The sequence below is a fragment of the Phoca vitulina genome, unplaced genomic scaffold (assembly GCF_004348235.1).
Source record: "Phoca vitulina isolate PV1807 unplaced genomic scaffold, GSC_HSeal_1.0 scaffold8, whole genome shotgun sequence".
Taxonomy (NCBI): domain Eukaryota; kingdom Metazoa; phylum Chordata; class Mammalia; order Carnivora; family Phocidae; genus Phoca; species Phoca vitulina.
The window spans coordinates 26,436,183-26,457,496 of NW_022589711.1; the positions used below are offsets into that span (position 1 = coordinate 26,436,183).

Genomic DNA, 21,314 nt, shown 5'->3' on the forward strand with positions numbered 1-21,314 from the left:
TAGAGCTATCTGGTGGAACTGATGAGAATGGTTGGGCTAGTGGATGTGAGGAGCCGTTTTTGGACACAACACTTGAGATTAAAAAGAAAGGGAAATCCCACCCTTTGTTACCCTTGCTCCTCACAGGACGTTTCCTTCTGTGCTAGAGAGCTAAGGCTTGAAAGAGCATTGCTAGTCAAAGCTCTGGTGACCGGCCCACTGCTACTGCTTCTGAAGAGGAACTGTGGGCACCTCACAAACCCATTCACCTGCTCTCAACCATCCCTGCTAATGCAGAGCTAGTTAAGTACCTGCATTACCTTGTTTCAGATGTAGCCCCCAGGATAGAAATCTGCATGTTTTGTATCTGTTGATTCTTTAACAATTTCATATGATCTTTTTCTAGTTTGCATTTCCTATAGGCTCTGTAGTATGAGTGGAGTAATTAATTTACTTGGTTAGAAAATAAAATGCTCTGATGAGTTAAGGAAGAATTTTGATAGCTGTCTTTTAAAGCAGTTCTTCTCAAACTTTAATATGCATGAGAATTATCTGGAGATCTTGTTGAACTACAGATTCTGTGTTAGTAGGGCTAAGGCGGAGCTTATCAGTCTGCATATTTAATAAGTTCCCATGTGATAATAGGCTGGCCCAAGGTCCACACTTTGAGTAGCAAAATTTTAAGGCTCCTTAAATTCTGGTTCACAAGAACAATTATGGAGCTTTTCTTTAAGATCTGTATATGTCATTGTACCATGTAGAAAAGTAAATTCTGCCATGATTATGTTAAACAGCAGTGGTATTGCTATATTATTTACATGATACCAAATATCTGAATTAAACTTTTCAAAATTTTGTCAGTCACCTGAATGTTGTATCAATACAATCTCAACTTCCAGATGTTTGAAGACACTAAGAAAAACTTTCTCACTTTTTGTTCAGAAGTTTAGTAGTGTGCAGAAACTTAATATTGGCGTAAGACTTTTCAACACATTTTAGCATCAGTTAGTATGTGTGCATCCCTAGTCCTGTGATTATTTCAGTCAAATTTGCTATTTGTCATGGCACACCCATTTTTTAGAGTGGCTAATATAGTAAATCATGCCTTCTCCAAGAGGGCAAAATTGGTTCTTGGGGGAGGGAAATATCTTAGACATTACAGTGGTTTGTGGCCTTGTAAAGGACCGTAATAGTACATAAACAGATATAGAGTTTATCTGTGGTTTTAAACTTTCATCAGGGGACAATTAGGGAAGAAATGTCTGAAAAGTCTCCTTATGCAGTGTGATAATCAGAACAAGGTTGGACACACAACTGTAAATGCTCTACATATACTTATTCAGTTGAGGTCACAGAGATTTTTTTCCTGGCTTGTTCTCTCTTTGTGTTTCGCTTTTGTCTGCATCATTGCCAGTTTTTTGAAGTATCTGCTTCCAGAAGAGGGATGATTTCTGATGTTTTTTTCCTCCCCATATTTCTTGATTTCAGGAATATTTTCTTCTATTATATCCTTAAATATTTTTAATATTTTAAGAAATTGTGATAAAATATATGTGACATAAAATTTACCATCTTAACTATTTTTGAGTGTATAGAACGGGGGCATTAAGTACATTCACATTGTGGTGCAGCATCACTACTATTCATCTTCAGAAATTTTTCATCTTCTCAAACTGAAAATCCACATCTACTGAACAATAACTCCCGGCTCCCCTGTCCCCCAGCCCTTGGCAACCACCATTCTACTTTCTGTCTCTATGAAGTTGACAGTTCTAGGTGCTTCATGTAGGTGGAATAATACAGTATACAGTATTTATCTTTTTGTGACTGGCTTATTTCACTTAGCATAATGTCTTCAAAGTTCATCCATGTTATAGCATGTGTCAAAAATTCCTTCTTTTATAAGGCTGAATAATATTCCATTGTATGTATATACTCCATTTTGTTTATCCATTCATCCCTCAATGGCCAGTTGGCTTGCTTTTACCTTTTGGCTCTTACGAATAATGTAGCTGTGAACATGGGTGTATAAGAATCTGAGTTCCTGCTTTCAGTTCTTTTGGGTGACGCCTAGAAGTGGAATTGCTAGATCATACAGTAATTCTATGTTTAATATTTTGAGGAACTGCTATACTGTTTTCTATAGCACCATGATGGTTGCTTTTTAACTCATTTTGTGCAGTGTTTGGTGGAGGGCAGTGAAAAAAAGTTTGTACCATGAATATATGACAGAAAATGATAGGAAATTCAGAATAAATCATCTGCAGAATGATTCAGCACCACAACTCTTAAAACGAATCAGCCTCACCCTTACCTGTCCACATATTACAAGGTACACACTTATAAACAAATGCACGGCTGGGAATAACTCCTATGAGAATCACTGAGGTAATGCACTTAGATTCCATATGGGTCAGATCCTTTTGCAAATGTGCGCCCCTTGCTATGGATTCCTATATTTAAAAGAAACCTAAGAGGCTTGTGGGAGGTTCAAGGATCAGAGCTACAGAGGTGATCCACAGATGTGAATGAAGATGAACTGAACTGAAAACACCTTGAGGATGGGAATTGTGTGACTTCAGTTTTCACTCTCCTCTTCCTCTCGTCCACCTCCTCCTCTCCCTCTGCAGAGTAAGCACATGGTCACTCCATGAGTTTTGGTTGAACACAGAATGGGGAAAAAAATCCAAATAACCCAGAGTGGAAAAAAATGAATTTTTAATTATTTTTGAATCTGTGAAAACCTATTTTGAAGACTGTAAGAAGTTTCTATTTCATACCTTTGCAAAGGGTAAAGGAGGGGGGTTTAATTAGGGAAGACAAGGGTTGGAGGAAACCAAAAATGATCACTGGGCAAGACTGCTGAATTTATACTTGGCATCTCTAGTAACATGATAGATGAACTGGAACTATCTGAAGGTGGCAGACACTGATATATCACAGAGCTTCCCAGTCTCGCTGCTCTGTGCTAACGCTTCGTATCTTTTAAACAGGCAATGAAAACAGTTTTGTTTATCTGTGGCATTGAACACCATCCAGCGTTAAGATAAGAAAGGGTTCTTAGACACAACACTAATGTCAAAATCTAGGGATGGTGCCAGATTGCAGCCAGAACAAAGTGCTTGTAGCAAATAGGAAGGGAAATGTATGGTGATAATAATATTGAAGGACATGCTCCCCCCATCTCATACCTCACGTATGTTTGTCAGTTATCCAGATTTCATCTCCTTTGTTCATTTTGGGAGGCCTCTTTTAAAACGCAAATAGCCTTTGGGAAAGATTTCTGTTTATGTCTCTGTGAATTAATTTTGAAATGGCTTCTTGAAGTTTTACTGGAAGGGAAGGGCATGGAGACTGCCCTGATCAGACTGCAGAGACGGGGTGAGAGGCCGTGGAAGCTGCACACGGAGTGGAATGTAGAGGTTAAAATCAAACTCGATGCCTCCCGTGCTCTCCTTCCCCTGGCTTCCATGTCTCTGTTCATGGTGCTACCACTCTAGCAGTCTTTCAGGAGTTGGAGTTACTTCTGGCTCTCTCCTATCTTTCTGTGTTCAGTCTGTTGCCAGTCCCATAGAGTATATGTCTGAAATATTTCTAAACAATTCCCCACTTTCTATTCCCATAGGCACCACTCTCATTCCATCCTTTAGGACCAGTCACTACTGTAGACTGTCATGATCACCTACATTCAGCTGCTGCTTCGTCCTTCCTAAGCATGGCTTTGGTCATGCTTTTCCCAGTTCAAAAATCCTGAATGGTTCCCCGTGGGTTATGACATGAACTCCAACATTTTCAGTGGCATCAAGACTCTATAGTCAAGTCCAAACTTGACTCCATGATTCCCTTCTATATTCTCTTCAAGTTTGGCTGGTGGTCCAAAGAGGCCAGAATGCTTAACAAGCAAGTATTAATGGAGCTTTGAAAAATGGATAATAATTATAACTATCATCATTGAATGTATACTGTGTGCTGGGAGTGGTGCTATGCATATCATGTACACTACCTCATTTAACATACATGCTAACTGAATGCAGTTAATGTTTCCATTTTATGGTTGAGAAAACAGAGTCTTAGAGAAATTAATTAAAGCTACATGATTGTTAAGTGAATGGAGCTGGGATTTGAACCCAGGTTTGTCTGACTTCAAAACCCTATGCTTTTGAGCAACGGATGAAGATTTTCAGGCAGTAATTCTAGCTTGGATAAAAGTTAGGGACAAGAGGGGCACCTGGGTGGCTCAGTCAGTTAATTATCCAACTCTTGATTTCGGATCAGGTCGTGATCTCAGGGTTGTGAGATCGAGCCCTGTGTCGGGCTCCCCACCGTGTGTGGAGCCTGCTTAAGATTCTCTCTCTCCCTCTGCCCCTCCCCCCCCCAAATAGTTAGGGACAAGAATTAGTGTGCTGTTTTCCAGGATCACTCATAAGGACTGCATGTTGAGTAGTACATGGAAGTATGATGGGATAGTGCATTAGTTTGCCAGGGCTGCCGTGGCACCACACCACCGACACATATAAACTGGGACATTAGTATCTAAATCAAACGGCTGAAATCACACAAGATAATGTACAATATATGCGAAGTATTAGACACATCCTAGACACTTAATAGGTTTTAGTTCCTTTCCCGCTCCCCCCATAATTATTGTAACCACTGAGTAAATCTCCACCTAGTTGTGTGTATATGGTTGGGAGGGAAAGATTGCATATTGGACAAAAACCTGTCTAGTTATAACTTGTGTCTCTATAGCATTCTCCCTCCAGAGCACTTTCACATTTATGCAGACTGGTTAGGAAGGAGCCCAGTGTATTAAAAAAAAAAAAAATAATTGTATGGGGCACCTGGCTGGCTCAGTTGGGAGGGCAGGAGACTTGATCTCGGGGTTGTGAGTTTGAGCCCTATGTTGGGTGTAGAGATTACTTAAAAATAAATAAACTTAAAAAATCATAATGGTAGAATTTGTAAATCAGAAAACGATTTAAACAATTACTAAAGATGCACTAAATTGGCCATGAAGTTTAGTAAACAGGTTCTCCTTTTAACATCTTTCCATGTTTCTCTAACAAGCATGCTCAAATTTCATCTCTTAACTTCATTCTGGATTTTACAGACTTGTCCTGTTGCCCTGCAGAGTACCCACTTCCCATCAGCCTATATTTTCCTTTACAGTTTAAAAGTTCCATTAAATTCTAGCAAAAAGGGTCTGGGGGAACAAAAAAAAAAAAAAAAAAAAAGAAAGAAAGAAAAGAAAAACAAACAAACAATCCTGCAATAAAGAGTAGAGGATAAATAAAAACCAGTCATCTTTTAGTTTCATGTGTTCTGTTCACTTTAACTCTCAGAATGCCTGACCAGTGATTCTCAACCCTTTACTACCCCCGGCACACCTGAGAGATGTGGCACGCTCCCATCAGTAAGGTGCTCTCTGGCCACTACTATCTTCAAACTGGGGTCGTGTGGTTCTTGAAAACATTTCCTCGGTGTTTCTGAATAGTCCTGTAAGGAGGAGTTCCCTGTCTGTTTGAGAACTATTGCTTTAAATTGCTTTACCCCATAATTCTAGTGCCATTTGTACCGCTCATACTCTCTGAAAAAGAGAGGCTAGATTAAACAACAGTCTTCACCTGTATGAAATACAAACAATTCAGAGTTTTCTTTCATTATGATTCCTTAGAGAAAAGAAGGAGGGCGGACTTGGTTTAAATGCCTATACTACCTATAGCTGTACTTCATGAGACATCATAGCACAACCAGCAGGCCTCCTGGACAAAATTATAAAGAAAGTGATAAGCGTATGTTTGTATGGACTGTTGGCACCCACACAGGTACAAGGATATAGGTATCTTTAAGTACAGGTATGGTGAGTAAAAGGAAAAGAGACCTGATAGAAACCAACGACACCACAAATAACCTGCCATGAAAATTAAAAAAGAAAAAAAAAAAGGTACAGACAGATTATCTGATAAGAGCAACCAGATGGCTGAAATGCCTGGATTTTTAAAGAAAGTCACATTTACTTTCTCAAAAGTAAGTACTGTTGCAGAGAAGGGATTAGGTGCTCTTGATTTGGGGAAAGCACAACTTAAGGAAAAACACAAACAGAAGCAAAAATAAGTTTTTAGGTTGTATATTTCAAGATTCTCAAGTATATGTGTCTATGTGTTCATTTATCCAAAGGTATTTGTTAAAGAACAAAATTTTATTTTAAGAAAGGATAAAAAGACAATAGTCAGCAATCTATTATCAAATTAAATTCTATTGATCATAAAAATTAATCTTTTTATATGTTAACTCAGTAAATATTTACTGAGCACCTACAATGTTCTGGACCTTCTTCCAGAGTACTGAACAAAGACAGTCTATGCCCTCATGGAGCTTACATTCTCCTGGGAAAAGACAGACAACAACCAAATAGCTATATAAATATAATGCCAGGTGGTAATACTGTGCTATGAAGACAAACAAAGCAAAGCAAAGGGAGAGAGCCAGAGGTGCTACTTTAGCTAGAGAGGTCTTGGAAAACTATCTCCCAAACCCTAGGTGACAGCAAAGCCATTTGAGAACTGAGAGTTTTTGTCTCCTATGTTTTTTAAACTCTAAGCAAGCTTCCCCACTCCCATAGATTCAACTCTGACCTGTATAAAGAGTCCAGATTCCTTTTTTTTATATAAAGATTTTATTTGACTGGGAGAGAGAGAGAGCAAGAGAACACAAGCAGGGGGAGCAGTGGAGGGAGAGGGAGAAGCAGACTCCCTGCTGAGCAGGGAGCCCTACGCGGGGCTCGATCCCAGGACTCTGGGATCATGACCTGAGCCGAAGGCAGACGCTTAACTTGTCTGAGCCACCCAGGTGCCCCAGAGTCCAGATCCCTATCTCCAGCTCTGACCTTTTCTCTGAGTTCTAATTCCATGTTGCCAAGTGTATAATCAAGAGGTCTAAAACCAATCTTGCCATGTTCTCCCTTTGCTCCTCCACCCCCACTAAAAGATTATCTTCATTTTTTTTTCTAGAAATCTCTAGAGGACTTAAAGATTTGACTTTTTTTTTTTAAAGATTTTATTTATTTATTTGACAGAGAGAGACACAGCGAGAGAGGGAACACAAGCAGGGGGAGTGGGAGAGGGAGAAGCAGGCTTCCCGCCGAGCAGGGAGCCCGATGTGGGACTCGATCCCAGGACCCTGGGATCATGACCTGAGCCGAAGGCAGACGCTTAACGACTTGAGCCACCCAGGCGCCCCTAAAGATTTGACTCTTTCAGCACCTTTATTCCACTGTAGAAAAGACCTAATAGTTCCTTGTCCAAAATGCTTCCATCTACCCCACGGGTCCTCAATCTCATTACTGTCACATTTAAGAGCAGCTGGAGGGGTGCCTGGGTGGCACAGTCAATTAAGTGTCTGACTCTTGGTTTTGGCTCATTAGCTCAGGTTGTGATCATAGGGTCGTGAGATTGAGCCCCGCGTCCGGCTCCATGCTCAGCATGGAGTCTGCTTGAGATTCTCTCTTTCTCTCCCTCTGCCCCTCCAGCTTATGCGCTCTCTCTCAAATAAATAAATCTAAAAAAAAAAAAACAACAAAACACCTGGAAGTTTGTTTAGGAAAGCCATGACATCCATGTTTTTCCCTGCTCGACCACAACTGGACCCCATGACCTCCCATATCATAACTAAAGTCCTATGCCTGGTTTTCAGAACCTCTAAAATCCAGCTACATCAAACCTATTTGTTATGGACTGAATTGTGGGCCCCCCGCAAATTCATATGTTGAAACCCTAATCCCTAGTACCTTAGAATGTGACTGTATTTGGATACAGGGCTTTTAAAGAGGTAATTAAGTTAAAATGAGACCCTTAGGATGTACTCTCATCCAATCTGACTGGTGTCCCTATTAGAAGAGGAAGAGACACCACAGATGACTGTCTATAGAAAAAGCTATACGGTGAGGGCACCTGGGTGGCTCAGTTGGTTCAGCATCTTCCTTCGGCTCAGGTCATGATCTCAGGGTCCTGGGATCAAGCCCCATATCGGGCTCCCTGCTCAGCAGAGAGTCTGCTTCTCCCTCTCCCTCTGCTACTTCCCCTGCTTGTGCTCTCTCTGTCAGATAAATAAATAAAATCTTAAAAAAAAGAAAGAAAAGGCGATACATGGATCTGGTGAGAAAGGCTTCAGGAGAAACCAACCCTGCTGGCACTTTAATCTTCTGGACTTCTGGACTTCCAGCCTCCAGAACTGTGAGAAAATAAATCTTCGTTGTTTAAGCCACCCAGTCAGTAAACTGAGGCTCAGAGATTAAGGGACAAGATTGCACAGCTGGTAAGTGCTAGAGCTGAGTCTGCAGGTTTCAAAGCCATGACACTATAACACCTCTAAGCACTGTTGCTTAAAGTGGGGGTTGGCAAACTTTTTCAGAAGACTGTTGTTTAATCTAGCCTCTCTTTTTCAGAGAGTATGAGCGGGATATTGGGCAAACTAATTTGCCCAATAGTAAATATTTTAGATTTTGTGGACTAAGAGACAAAAGGCAAGATATTATGTAGGCACTTATATAACTATTTAAAGTGCAACTACTTAAAAATGCACCATTCAATTAAATGGGTACTAAGTAACAGGTGGTTGGCTACTTACAAGGGATATATGGGCTGGGGGCTTAAGGTGGAGTAGAGGAGACAGACTCCTAGATGGGTAATTTCAACACAGCTTGAGAGCTATGATGAAGGTCTTTGTGGGAACACAGAAAAGGGGCCATTAAGCCAGACTGAGGGTGAGAGTGAGGGTGGGGAGGAGGAGGGTCAGGGAAGGCTCCAGGGGTGGTGGATGGGAGGTGAGGAAGGGGAGAACATTTCACATACAGCGAAAAGCAGAAGTGAAGTCTCAGAGCTGTGGGAAACTCTGTTCAGTTTGGTATTACTGCAGCTAATGAGGAAGGTGAAGCTTGTGAGGAAGGCAGGGCTTGGACACTTGCCATTCTAAGAAGACTGAACTTGATGCTAAAGATGATAGGGAGCCATTGAAGGATCCATAAATAGGGTAGGGGAATTCTTAGATTTGGTCATAGGTAGGGCATGCTCATGGCAGTCTGGGGGTAGATTTTAAGTGGGCAAGGTTGGTGGGTAATCATTTGGCTCAGGTGAAAGATGAATGCCTGTCTTGGGTGGTTTAAATAGAAATGGAGAGGAGAGGAAGGTTCCAGAACCAGGTGTCCAACAATTATTAACACAATCTGGAACTTTAGTTTGAATCATATGATACTGCCTACATTCTATCAATACAATTTTAAAAAATGTTTACTTATCTACTTTAAAAACTGTATTTTCTAAACCAGAAAAAAATTGGTGGCTCAAATAGCTAAAGCAATCTTGAGAAAGAAGAACAAAACTGGAGGTTATCACAATCCTAGATTTCAAGATATACTACAAAGCTATAGTAATCAAAACAGTATGGTACTGGCACAAAAACAGACACAAAGATCAATGAAATAGAATAGAGAGCCCAGAAATACACCCAGGCCTATATGGTCAGTTAATCTATGACAAAGGAAGCCAGAGTATGCAATGGGGAAAAGACAGTCTTTCAATAAATGGTGTGTATTGGGAAAACTGGACAACTACATGCAAAAGGATGAAATCGGACCACTTGCTTACACCATACAAAAAACTCAAAATGGATTAAAGACCTAAATGTGAGACCGAAAACCATAAAACTCCTAAAACATAGGTAGTAATCTCTTGGACATAGGCCATAGCAACATATTTATGGATATATCTCCTGTGACAAGGGAAACAGAAGCAAAAATAAACAGTTGGGACTACTCCAAAATAAAAAGCTTTTGCACAGCAAAGAAAACCATCCACAAAACAAAAAGGCAACCTAGTGAATGGGAGAAGATATTTGCAAATCATATATCCCATAAGGAGTTAATATCCAAAATATATAAAGAAACTTACACAACTCAACATTGGAAATACAAAAAATCCAATTAAAAAAAATGGGCAGAGGACCTGAATAGACGTTTTTCCAAAGAAGACATACAGATGACTAGGAGACATAAGGAAAGATGCTCAGCCTCACTCATCATCAGGGATATGCACATGAAAACCACAATTAGGTATCACCTCACCCTGGGCAGAATGGCCAGTATCAAAAAGACAAGAAATAACAAGTGTTGGCAAGGATGTAGAGTAAAGGGACCCTCCTGTACTGTTGGTGGGAATGTAAATTAGTGCAGCCACTGTGGAAAACGGTATGGAGGTTTCCTCAAAATATTAAAATAAGAATATCATCTGATTCAGTAATTCCACTACTGAGTATTTACCTAAAGAATATGAAAACACTAATTCAAAAAGATATATGCATTTATTGCAGCATGATTTACAATAGCCAACAAATGGAGGCAGCCCAAGTGTCCATCTATGGGTAAATGGATAAAGAGAATGGTGTGTGTGTGTGTGTGTGTGTGTGTGTGTGTGCACGTGCGCGCGTGTGTGTGTGTATTGGAATATTACTTGGCCACCAAAAAGAATGAAATCTTGCCATTTGCAACAACATTGATAGAACTAGAGGATATTATGCTAAGTGGAATAAATTAGACAGAGAAAGACAAATAGCATATGACTTCACTTATATGTGGAATCTAAAAAACAAAACAAATGAATAAACAAACAAACAAAAAAAACCAGACCCTTAAATACAGAGAACAAACTGGTGGTTGATGGGGTGGGGGAGGGCAAGTAGGGGGATGGGCAAAATAGATAAAGGGAATTAAGAGGTACAAGCTTCCAGTTATAAAATAAGGCACGGATGAAAAGTACAGCATAAGGAATACAGTCAATAATATTAAATAATGTATGGTGACAGTGACTATACTTATCGTGGAGAGTATTGTGTAATGTATAGAATTGTTGGATCAATATGTTGTACATCTGAAACTAATGTAACATTGTATGTCAATTATACTTCAGTAGCAAATGTAAAAAAATAAAAAAAATTAGAAGAGCAGTATTGTTTTACATTTTTGCAAGTCTCTTAATGTCTCACTTTAGAGAAGATAGATTCTTATACCTGTTTCTGCATTTAATTTGTTGTAATATATTATTTTTGGTTGAAATCTATGAAGAAGATCTGGCCTCATACAGATATGTAATTGGAAAAGGAAGAAATGTTTTAATAGTCTTCAGATAATTGTGGCTATTCTTTAATATTATACCAAATGGTAGTTCAACAAAGGATAAATGCAATATGGAATCTGAAACCATATCAGTGAACTTTTTTGTACTCTTAATACATTAATATCCTTTGGTCTCTCTCCCACCTTGAATGGATCTTTTACCCATGTATGATTTTGTAACATCTTGCATTGTTCATTTGGAAAATATCTGGAAAATATTGAGTTATGTAATTTTTCCAAATAGTACCACACTTCACTATATCATATGAAAAACAAATCGCATTTGTTAATAACATATTACCACTGACCTCATCAAAAACATCCTCAAATACTGGGAAGGTATGGGGGCACCTGGCTGGCTCAGTCGGTGGAGCATGCAACTCAATCTCCGGGTTGTAAATTCAAGCTCCACATTGTGTGTAGAAATTACCTAAAAAAATAAAATCTTAAAGGGGTGCCCGGCTGGCTCGGTTGTGTCTGCCTTCGGCTCAGGTCATGATCTCAGGGTCCTGGGATTGAGCCACAGGTCAGGCTCCCTGCTCAGTGGGGAATCTGCTTCTCCCTCTCCCTCTGCCCCAACTCCTGTTCATGCTCTTTCTCTCAAATAAATAAAATCTTAAAAAATAAATAAAATAAAAAAAGATACTGGAAAGGTATCAAGCTCAGGGTGTCAGGCAGAAAGTTCCCAAATTAGAATTTTCATTTGAAGGATTGGATTTTATTATTGACAATAAATACTGTCAGTTTTTTCTTGACGTGACAGGCTTACTTTGTTCATTAAAAAAAAAAAAACAAAAAACTGACAAACATTCAAGTCAGAATAACCACAATTTGTCAGTGAAGTAAATTGGTGTTCCATGAAAAATCGTGACTAGTTCAACTCACAACTCAAATGGGATTGGAGTAGAACAAATGGCAGTGTTTTATCATTTAATTCATTCAATCTAATGGACCAAGTGCTTTTCCAGACAATCATCATAGAATATTAAAAATATGTATATTTCAAGGGTCAATATTTAATAAAATTAATAACTGTTACCGTTTCGTCTAGGATTTTCTCAAGTGAAACTGGCTTTTTTCTTTTCTTTTCTTTCCTGCTAGTGGGTGGTGGTGATGAATACAATGACTACTATATCATTTTGTTGCCACTGACCCGATTTGTTGTAAGGCACCCGCAGTTTACCCACCATTGCTTTTGTACCGTCAGTGCAAATGTCAATACAATTGACATTTCCAGGATAAATGATGAGATTCAAGAAGATTATTGTACACTTTGAATGTCTCAGCACCTCTTATGTTTGTTTGCAAGCATTCATATAAAAGATCTTTGGTGATTAGCCAGTGCTAATACCTGATGAATACAACCAAAATAGCAAGTCCAGTCTGTAGATCTATCCATCTTTTTTTTTTATCTATCCATCTATCTATCTTTTTTTTTTTTAAAGATTATTTATTTATTTATTTATTTGACAGAGAAATAGAGAGAGAGCACCAGTAGGCAGAGCGGCAGGCAGAGGGAGAGGGAGAAACAGGTCCCCCGCCGAGCAGGGAGCCCAGCCCAATGCCGGACTCTATCCCAGGACTCTGGGATCATGACCTGACCTGAAGGTAGACGCTCAACCGACTGAGCCACCCAGGCACCCAGATCTATCCATTTCTAAGGCAAAAGCTCAGTCCTGCAGACAAGATCAGCTTTCATGTGTGCAGTCGAGTCTTAATTTGATGAGTTGCTATATTATTGGAAAGGGCAGGGCCATAATTTCTTTTGCTGTGTTTTCATCTAGAAGGCATTTAGCAAAATAAATTCTCCCAGGCTTCATTAATCTCTAACCTATGATGTTCATTTCTTCAGCCAATGCAGTACAATAACTTACCCCGTAAGATATTTCACTGGCTTTTTTCATCTCCAGTTTGAAAGGCTGTACCAAATAATTTCTGGCTTTTGAAAATTTTATTACATCTACATTAAAAAAATCAGAGCCTTTTTTAAAACTTTGAATGATTGGCCTCAAAATGGTGTTACAACTTAACTGGCACTCTAGGATTCAGAAATGTTTTATCGTATAAGATACAATAAGTTAAATTGTTAACATCCATAAAGCCAAGGGAAAGGTAGCCATCATCATATTTTATTTCTTATTTACAGTTTCTTCCAGTTGTTTTGGAGCAGATTTCTCCTTCCATGAGTCAGGGATCTCTCTGATATGTCATTTTCATATTTTTTCTTATCTTTATATGTAGATGGAGTAGCTGAGCCTTGAGGAAATGAGTCTTCTGATCTCCATTTTAAAGCAAAAGATCAGGCTCTAGAGTCAGACAGATGAGGATTTTAATCTCTTCACCCAGTGATGAGCAGTGTGACCTTGGGCAAATTCTTAAGGGTTCATTTTTTAAATATAGTTTCTGTCGTCAGGAATCTAGAAGTGGCTTGGGGGAATTCTGGCTCAAGGTTGTTCTTAAGGCTACAGTCAAGATGTTGGTCAGTGCAGACATCTGAAAGCCTGACACGGTAGAGGTCTGCTTTCAGAATGGCTCTCTCACATAGCTGTCCAGTGGGTGCTGGCCGTTTGCCTCAGTAGACTTTTCCAGAGTCCTCATAACATGGTAGCTCTCTCTCTGAGAGTGAATGTTCTATCATATTTGATTAGAACAATGGTAGTGTTATATCATTCAACCTTATAGACCAAAATGAGTTTATATTTCAAAATGTAAATAAAGCAAAGAATATTTAGATTTTCTTTTTGTAGTGATGTTAACAAATAAGCATTCTTGACTGTATGCGGGAGGGCTTCTGGGCATTGGGGCTTGTGGTCTTCTCAAACAATATGATTGCTTTGACATTTCATAGAAAACTTTGAAAGTTTATTCTGAAACATTAGTCTTTCACTGACCATATTTATTTATGAGTTCTCCAGAGGCTACGATTTTGAGCTTGGATTTTTATATACCAAGTGAAACCAGAAATAATTTTGGGGGGAGAATTAATTTTGTAAAAAATATTTGTGCATGAATTTGTTTGAATAGACATTTAAGGCCTTTATTATACCTAAAATGTTAGTGGGGAGAAAAAAAATATCCAAATAGATTTTATTGAGAAAGCCCAACATCTCATTTGGAGCATCCTTTAAGTGATTTTGGTTTCTGAAGAACTACAATTCCTGGAGTCTTGTATTTCCTGCGGATACAAAGGAGTTGTTTCCTTTTTATTCTTTTAAAGTTACCAAAATCCAAAAACTGGGAGAAGGGAAAGACAACAAGAAGTTTGGGGGCAATACAATAGTTTTGAGAAAGAAGTAAATATTTACTTTGGAACTCCCAGCAGGGTCTTCTATCACCTATTAATACCGAGTAACAATTTAAGCGCATTGTGTTCCTGTCTCCTTCCTTCCCTCCTGGAACCCTAATATTTTGCTTCTGCTGATTTGCTTGTGATCTGAAGCTGACATCCCTGTTCACCTGGTCATCCAGCCCCCCGTCATATCCTGACCGGTGACCCTCTCATTGCTGCCTACATCCAACAGGTCCAGACCTGTGGATTCTGTCTTAGCAATGCTGTCCAGCCTCTTCTTTCCATTTACTTTCTCTTCCTCATTGCCTCTGTACCAGGGTCAGGTCAGTTCTCTCCTGGACTATTGCAGTGATTCCTAATGGCCTCTGGGCCCCGCAGTCTTACCCCATCAAAGCTGCTTGCAGGTTAATTTTGCCTGTCCCAAATTCTTTCATGTTCACTCGGTGTTTATTAAAGACCCAGCGTCTCAGCCGGCCACTGGAGGTGCTCCACCCAAAGGCACCAAGTGACTTACTACATTTATGTTATCATCTTTCCTTTGACTACCCTAAAAGTAAGCTTTTATCTGACTCTTCCTAATTTTTTTGCCCATGCTGTTCTTCTTCCTCTAAATAATTTTGGTTGAAATCCCACCCATCCTTTAGGGAATGACACCTCCTTTGCAAAGATTTTCCTCATGACCTCTTTTCCTCCACCACTTTTTGTCTTTCTTTTTAGGACATCGTTGGACTTTGTATCCTTCATGATGTTTAATCATAATCAGTTTCTTTTAATATAGCATTTGTGTGCTTACCTTATCATTTCTACAAGATACTTGAAAGGAGGGACATATAATCATCTTTTTCTCCTGCAAACTCCTAGCCATGGTTTTAACAAGATTTAGGACTTCAATAAAGAATTGTGTAAATCCATTAAAAAGTACTTAGGAGGGGTGTGTGGGTGACTCAGTCATTTGGGTGTCTGCCTTCGGCTGGGGTTCCTGGATGGAACCCCGCTGCGGGCTCCCTGCTCAGCAGGGAGTCTACCTCTCCCTCTCCCTGTTCCTCCCCCCACTGGTGCTCTCTCTCCCTTGCTCACTCTCTCTCAAATGAATAAAATCTTTAAAAAAAGTACTTACGATAGGAAAGATTGAAATTCCTGTTTATCAGATAAAATGTAAAATTATGCAGAAAGAAAAAAATATATATGTATATAAATACAGATATATACATGTATGTAGAGTCATCATTTTGCTAAGATGGCTTTGTTCCAGTACTGAACTATACAGGGGTGTAGGGCACTGTTTTTTTTTGTTTTTTTTTTAAGGCACTGTTTTTTATTCCCCCGGCTGTGCCAAAAAATATTTAGTTGTCGGATTACAATTTGAGGACAGAAAAATGGCTTTAACATCTTTCTCAGTTTGGGACCCTGCCAAAAGGTACGTTGGCAAAAGCTAAGTTAAGAGGACAAAGCCGCTCTGAGGCGCTGGAGAAGACAGGCCCTTAGGAACTTTCCAGAGACGCCTTAAATGGAGCTGGCGGGAAGCTCGCCGCGCCAGGGCGGGCGGAGGAGTGCGGAACGCGCAGCTTCCAGGACTTCCCACTGCCCGGGAACCAGGCCGACCTGTTCCCAGTGCTGCCTTCCCGCCTCCCCGTCTCCCTTGCAGGCCCAGAGCCCCATGCCGCGCGCCTTCTTCCCCCGCGCCTGGCCCGGCTTCTCCCGCCCGGGCGGCCGGGGGGGGGGGGCGACGGGGGTCGCGGTCCGGGAGGCGGGAGGCGGCACTCGGTCGGGGTTTCCAGGTGAAGGGGGAGAAAACAACTGGTCAGTCGGGGCGGAGCCGGGCGGGCGGGGCGAGGGCGGAGGGCACATTGCCTCATCCTGTACATTTTACTGGAAACGGGACGCATCCGGAGGAGGGGCCGGGAGGTGGCCCCGACGCCGCCAATGGCCCGGCGGGGCTCGGGGGAGGCAGGCGAGGCGGCGGTCCCTTTTCCCCGCCCCCGGAGCCCGGTTAAATAGCCGGGCAGCCCCGGGCCGCGCCCGTGCCCGCGCCATCCTCCCGCCGCTCGGTCCGCGAGTCCGCCAGAGCCACAGCCGGGAGGCAGCCGCGCGCAGCGAGCCGGTGGCGCAGGAGTGTGGGTCCCCGAGCGCCCAGCCCGGGAGCATGATCGTGGACAAGCTGCTGGACGACAGCCGCGGAGGAGAGGGGTTGCTGGACAGGGCTGGCGACGGTGGCCTCATGACCAGCCCGCTGAACCTGGCCTATTTCTACGGCGCATCGCCGCCGGCCGCGGCCCCGGGCGCCTGCGACGCCATCTGCTCGTCGTCGGGGCCCTCGGCGCCCGGCTCGCCCGGCTCCGACTCCTCCGACTTCTCCTCCGCGTCGTCCGTGTCCTCCTGCGGGGCTGTGGAGTCCCGGCCGAGAGGCGGCGCGCGCGCGGAGCGGCTGCAAGGTACCCACCCCCCGGCCTGGGCGGGGGCAGTCCCAGCACCCCCGGCACCCCCGGCACCCCCGCAACCCCTGCTCCCGCGTCTCCCGCGTCTCCTGGCGGCCCACACGCCGGGAGGGGAAGGTCCGCGCCGCCCAGGTGCGAAGTTCCTCGCCCAGAAGTTAGGTGGCCTCTGCGACTTCCGTAGCGGCGGTATCTCATCACACTAGCCATTATTTATTAGGCGATTACTGGGTGACGCTCTGTGCTAGGCGTTTGATATAACTCGATGCCCTTTGACCATCTGTAAAACCCGGGCGCCATCCAGTTGGCCTGGTAGCTCAAAGGGCCTCTGAGAGCAGAGCTCTGACTTCTGGGGCTGGGGCTGAATCACGTTAGATTTTCTCTCACTCTTCTTTTTTTCTTAAAAAAAAAAAAAAAGAAGGCTTTATTAAGGCATAATTCATATACTTGTGGCGAGTTTTTGGATCTGATGTAGGCTTAGCTTTCTTGTCACCAATGAAGTTTGAATACTGTGTTTAAGGTCAACTTATTTTTTTCCTAAGTATTTGTGGAAATATTAAATAAAAGTACTTTATGTTAAAGGAAAGAAACTGATATTAACAAGATGTAAGATGAAACTGGACGGAAAACCAGCTCGATTTATGTCTTTAGTTTGTGATGTTTCTGAGTTTCGGGAAGTTCTGTGTTCTATATGATTTAGAATGGTTAAACCAAATCTTAAAGAAAGGCATAATGTTTCCTTTCTTCTGCTATGAATTGGTTAGTTTCTTTTCTTAATAAGCCGAGTTGCATAACTTGAGAGAAAACAGGACTGGCACTGTGGGTAGACTAAAGAACGTCTAGATAATCTCACATATTGGAAAGTCTAATCAGCATGATTTTAAAGAACGAATCTTTTACGTGTTCCCTCCTGCTAGCCACTTTTGGTTCAGTTGTTTTTTATTTTAAAGAGTGATTTTTCATTTTCACTTAAAAAGTAATTTAAGTCCCTTGATTTTATAAGGTGTTCCCTGTATGTTAAATGTGTAGCAGATGCAAAAAACTGTGTGTGTATTAGAAACTTTTCTTTCACATTTGGTCTTCATCTGGCTGAAACTGTTTTGCTAGTTCTTTGGTTTACCACATAGACATAGGGGATTTCTGAAACTGAATTTTTCTCCCTGTGACGTTGAATTAACTGCTGTCATTCCAGAGAAATGCTGTATTAGTTTCTGGCAAGATTTTCCTAAATTTAAACATAAAATCAACTGGTCATTTAATTTACTCCATCATAGAATTGTTTCCTCTCATATGCTTATGATATATCTATATCTGTGTATCTTCAAATTAGGCTTTGTTTCTTGTCCCATCTTCTTACTTTTTTCCCCACTCTCAACTGAGAGTCTCAATTATTCATTTCCTGACTTTCTGCGTGTTTACTTTGTGTTCGGCTCATCCCAAGAGGTTGTGACATAGTAGTGGTCAGAAGTGGTCAGAAGTAGCGGTCAGAAGCTATAAACATAGACTACATTTTAAAGTGTATTTTAAAATTTAAATTGAAATGAGATTATTTCCTTTCTACTTAGAAAGCCTAAGTGAGCAATTCCAAAAACCATTGGTGAGGGGAAATCATGTGTGTGTATGTCAAAATGTGTTTAAGCTTAGTGAATTTAAGCAGCTTTCTTGGCATAGCTGAACGGAGGGAAATAATAAGAAACAAATCTGAGACATCATTGATTGTTAGGCTTTAGCACATTAAAATCTTTGGAGGAAGTTTGTTTTGTGCTTTCTTAGGTTAGTGGAATTAATAGACTTTAAATTTCTGTGTGGACATAAAGCCTTTGTGTTGAAAAACCTAAAAATTCATCATTTATTGCTTGTTCCCTCAAGGTTTTTTAAAAAGTCAATAATTAACAGATTTATGAGAGGGTGGCAAAATCTGTGACAGTGTCTTTTGGATGGATAGGGCTGAAAGACAAAGAGGCTTAATTTGGGTTTTTCTCTTGGCTCTGGGGGCCCCCAAAACCACAGCTTTATGAGCTTTCTTAGGGTGCCTGATGAAGAAAAGTATTAGGAAATGAAGAATCCTTAAGTAGGGCTGGGGGCTGACCATTGACCAGAGTGAGTTGGAAAGGCTTTGCAGTCTGTTGGTTGGGGGCTTCATACATTAGAGAGCTATGCTTTTGAGATTATCAAGATTTGTGCCTGTAAAGAGATTTAACTGGGATATGTTTTGTTTTCTTTTGAACAGTCGAACCCCATATGGGGGTTGGAAGGCAGCAGAGAGGACCCTTTCAAGGCGTTCGTGTGAAGAACTCGGTGAAGGAACTACTCCTGCATATCCGAAGTCATAAACAGAAGGCTTCTGGCCAAGCTGTGGATGATTTTAAGGTGGCACCTAGTTTTTGTTTTGGGTCAGGGCAGGGAGGTTATTCTGTCAGGATATTTATTATTCTCTGCTGACCTAGGTCCAGTAGGTCTTTGTAGACCACATGACAAAGTCATAGGATGGAGGGCATATTGGTCTCTGTCTGTTGTATTTCTATCACTTAGCCCGGTACTAGGCGCACAAAGGAAATCTAACGAGGGAATGAATAAATGAAGGCAAGTTGGAGGCAAGGAATTCATGGGGTTCAATTGAAATGGAAGAGCTTGACTAGAAAGGGAAAACTCAAATGGCCTTACATATTTTGTCTTAACCTAGTTGAACTAAGATGAAAGTGAACACGGGGAAAGTTGCAAGATAGAATAAAAGTTAAGACAGAAAATAAATACTGCTAGGATAACTATCAAAGATTTATGCTGAGCTGTAAAGAATGGTAGAGATAAGTCTGTTTTATTGATGTTCATTAAATAGGAAACCATTTGATATGCATTAAATTGGAAACTTTTTTTCCTTATAGACGCAAAGTGTGAACAGAGAGCAATTCACAGGTAAGAATTCCTTCTATTCATATTATGGGGGCTTTAGAGTAAAATAATGTAGTGTGATTATGGGTAAAATTTAGAAAATAAGGTGATCACAGATTCCATATTCCTTTCTGGGGTATAGAATTGAAGAACACAGTACCATATAGTGGGAAAAGGAAAGGACCTGATTCGTTGTCTGATGGACCAGCTTGCAAAAGGCCAGCTTTATTACATACCCAGTTTTTGGTAAGTACCTCACTATTTTCCTCTGAATACGCTTTGGAAATCTTTCCTGGAATAGTTTTGAAAGAGCGCATGCAACTTACTTTTTTCTTCTTCTCCAGACACCGCCTCAAACACCAACACCTGCAGAGAGCATGGAAGATGTTCAGCACAGTGAATCCAAACAGGACAGCAGTGCCGATCTGCTTCAGAACATAATCAACATTAAGAATGAGTGCAGCCCGGTTTCCCTAAATACTGTCCAAGTTAGCTGGATGAGCCCTGGGGTGGTCCCGCAGGACTCCCCCCGAGAACAGTGTCAGGACTTCCACAGAGGGCAGATCTTCTCTCCACCGCAGAAGTACCAACCCTTCCAAGTCGGCAGCTCCGCACACCTGATGGATCAGGCGGCCCTGTACCAGTATTCGCCCCAGAGCCAGAACTTGCAGCGCCCCCCGCCACCACCACAGCACTACACCCACACCCCAGCTCTGGAATACAGTCCTTATTCCAGAACTTCCCAGTCCCCCAGCTATGAACCAAACCTCTTTGATGGCCAAGAACCACAGTTCTGCCCAGATCAAAGTTTTGCATCCTTTCTAAATAGTCAGGAATCTGAGAATATTGCTGTTCCCATTCAGAACTCCCACAACGTTCAGCAGCAAAATGAGTCCCAGCTGCAGAACTTCAACATGATGCCGCCCAGTGCCTGTGAGGCTATGGTGGGCCATGATGCAGGCTCCACCCCTTTAAGCACCTCACTGCCATTCCCGAACATCATCGGAAATCCAGTGAACACCACACAGTTAGGGAAGTCATTTTTTCAGTGGCAAGTAGAGCAAGAAGAAAGCAAATTGGCAAATATCTCCCAAGACCAGTTTCTTTCAAAGGATACAGATGGTGACACGTGAGTATCCTTTTCTGTAGCTGATTTGGTAAACCACACTTTTTAGATGTAGTGGGCACAGAATTTCTCTGGGGTATATCAAGTTAGACCTTAGTAAGTGGCTAATCAGGACAACTAGTGTAGGTAGAAATTGCTGTTCAATTAAGTGAATATTTCAAGAGTTTTCCTTATTTTTTCTGTCTGACCAGGTTACCTGTTCTAAATTAATAAAAATGTCCGTGCCTTCTTTGAATACTTGGTTTTGAAAGACCAGCGTAGATTGAGTCTGTAGAGCAAAAACAGATCACGATTAGTTGGTCATTGATCAACTGTGAGTTGACTTGTAGATTGAATCTTAATCTGTCGTGACATCTTTGTGGTCATGGGCAAGTTATTTAACCTCTCTATGCCCGAGTTTCTTGACATGTAAAATGAAAAGAACTCCCTCTTAGG

General features: G+C 41.3%; 1 protein-coding gene across 4 annotated transcripts in view; it reads left to right on the forward strand.

Annotated features, from left to right (window-relative positions):
- The window catches only part of NFKBIZ (NFKB inhibitor zeta), a 30,229-nt gene that overhangs the window by 3,001 nt on the left and 5,914 nt on the right, over positions 1–21,314 (forward strand). For 2 of the 4 annotated variants that reach the window (XM_032406454.1, XM_032406455.1), the window contains exons 3-6: positions 19,095–19,234; positions 19,747–19,777; positions 19,896–19,999; positions 20,098–20,882. In XM_032406454.1, the coding sequence (XP_032262345.1) occupies positions 19,106–19,234; positions 19,747–19,777; positions 19,896–19,999; positions 20,098–20,882 (1,049 nt within the window). In that variant the 5' untranslated portion in view covers positions 19,095–19,105. Of the gene's footprint in view, positions 1–16,428; positions 16,865–19,094; positions 19,235–19,746; positions 19,778–19,895; positions 20,000–20,097; positions 20,883–21,314 lie in introns of those variants that run through there. The other 2 variants (XM_032406452.1, XM_032406453.1) reach the window with 2 other exon arrangements.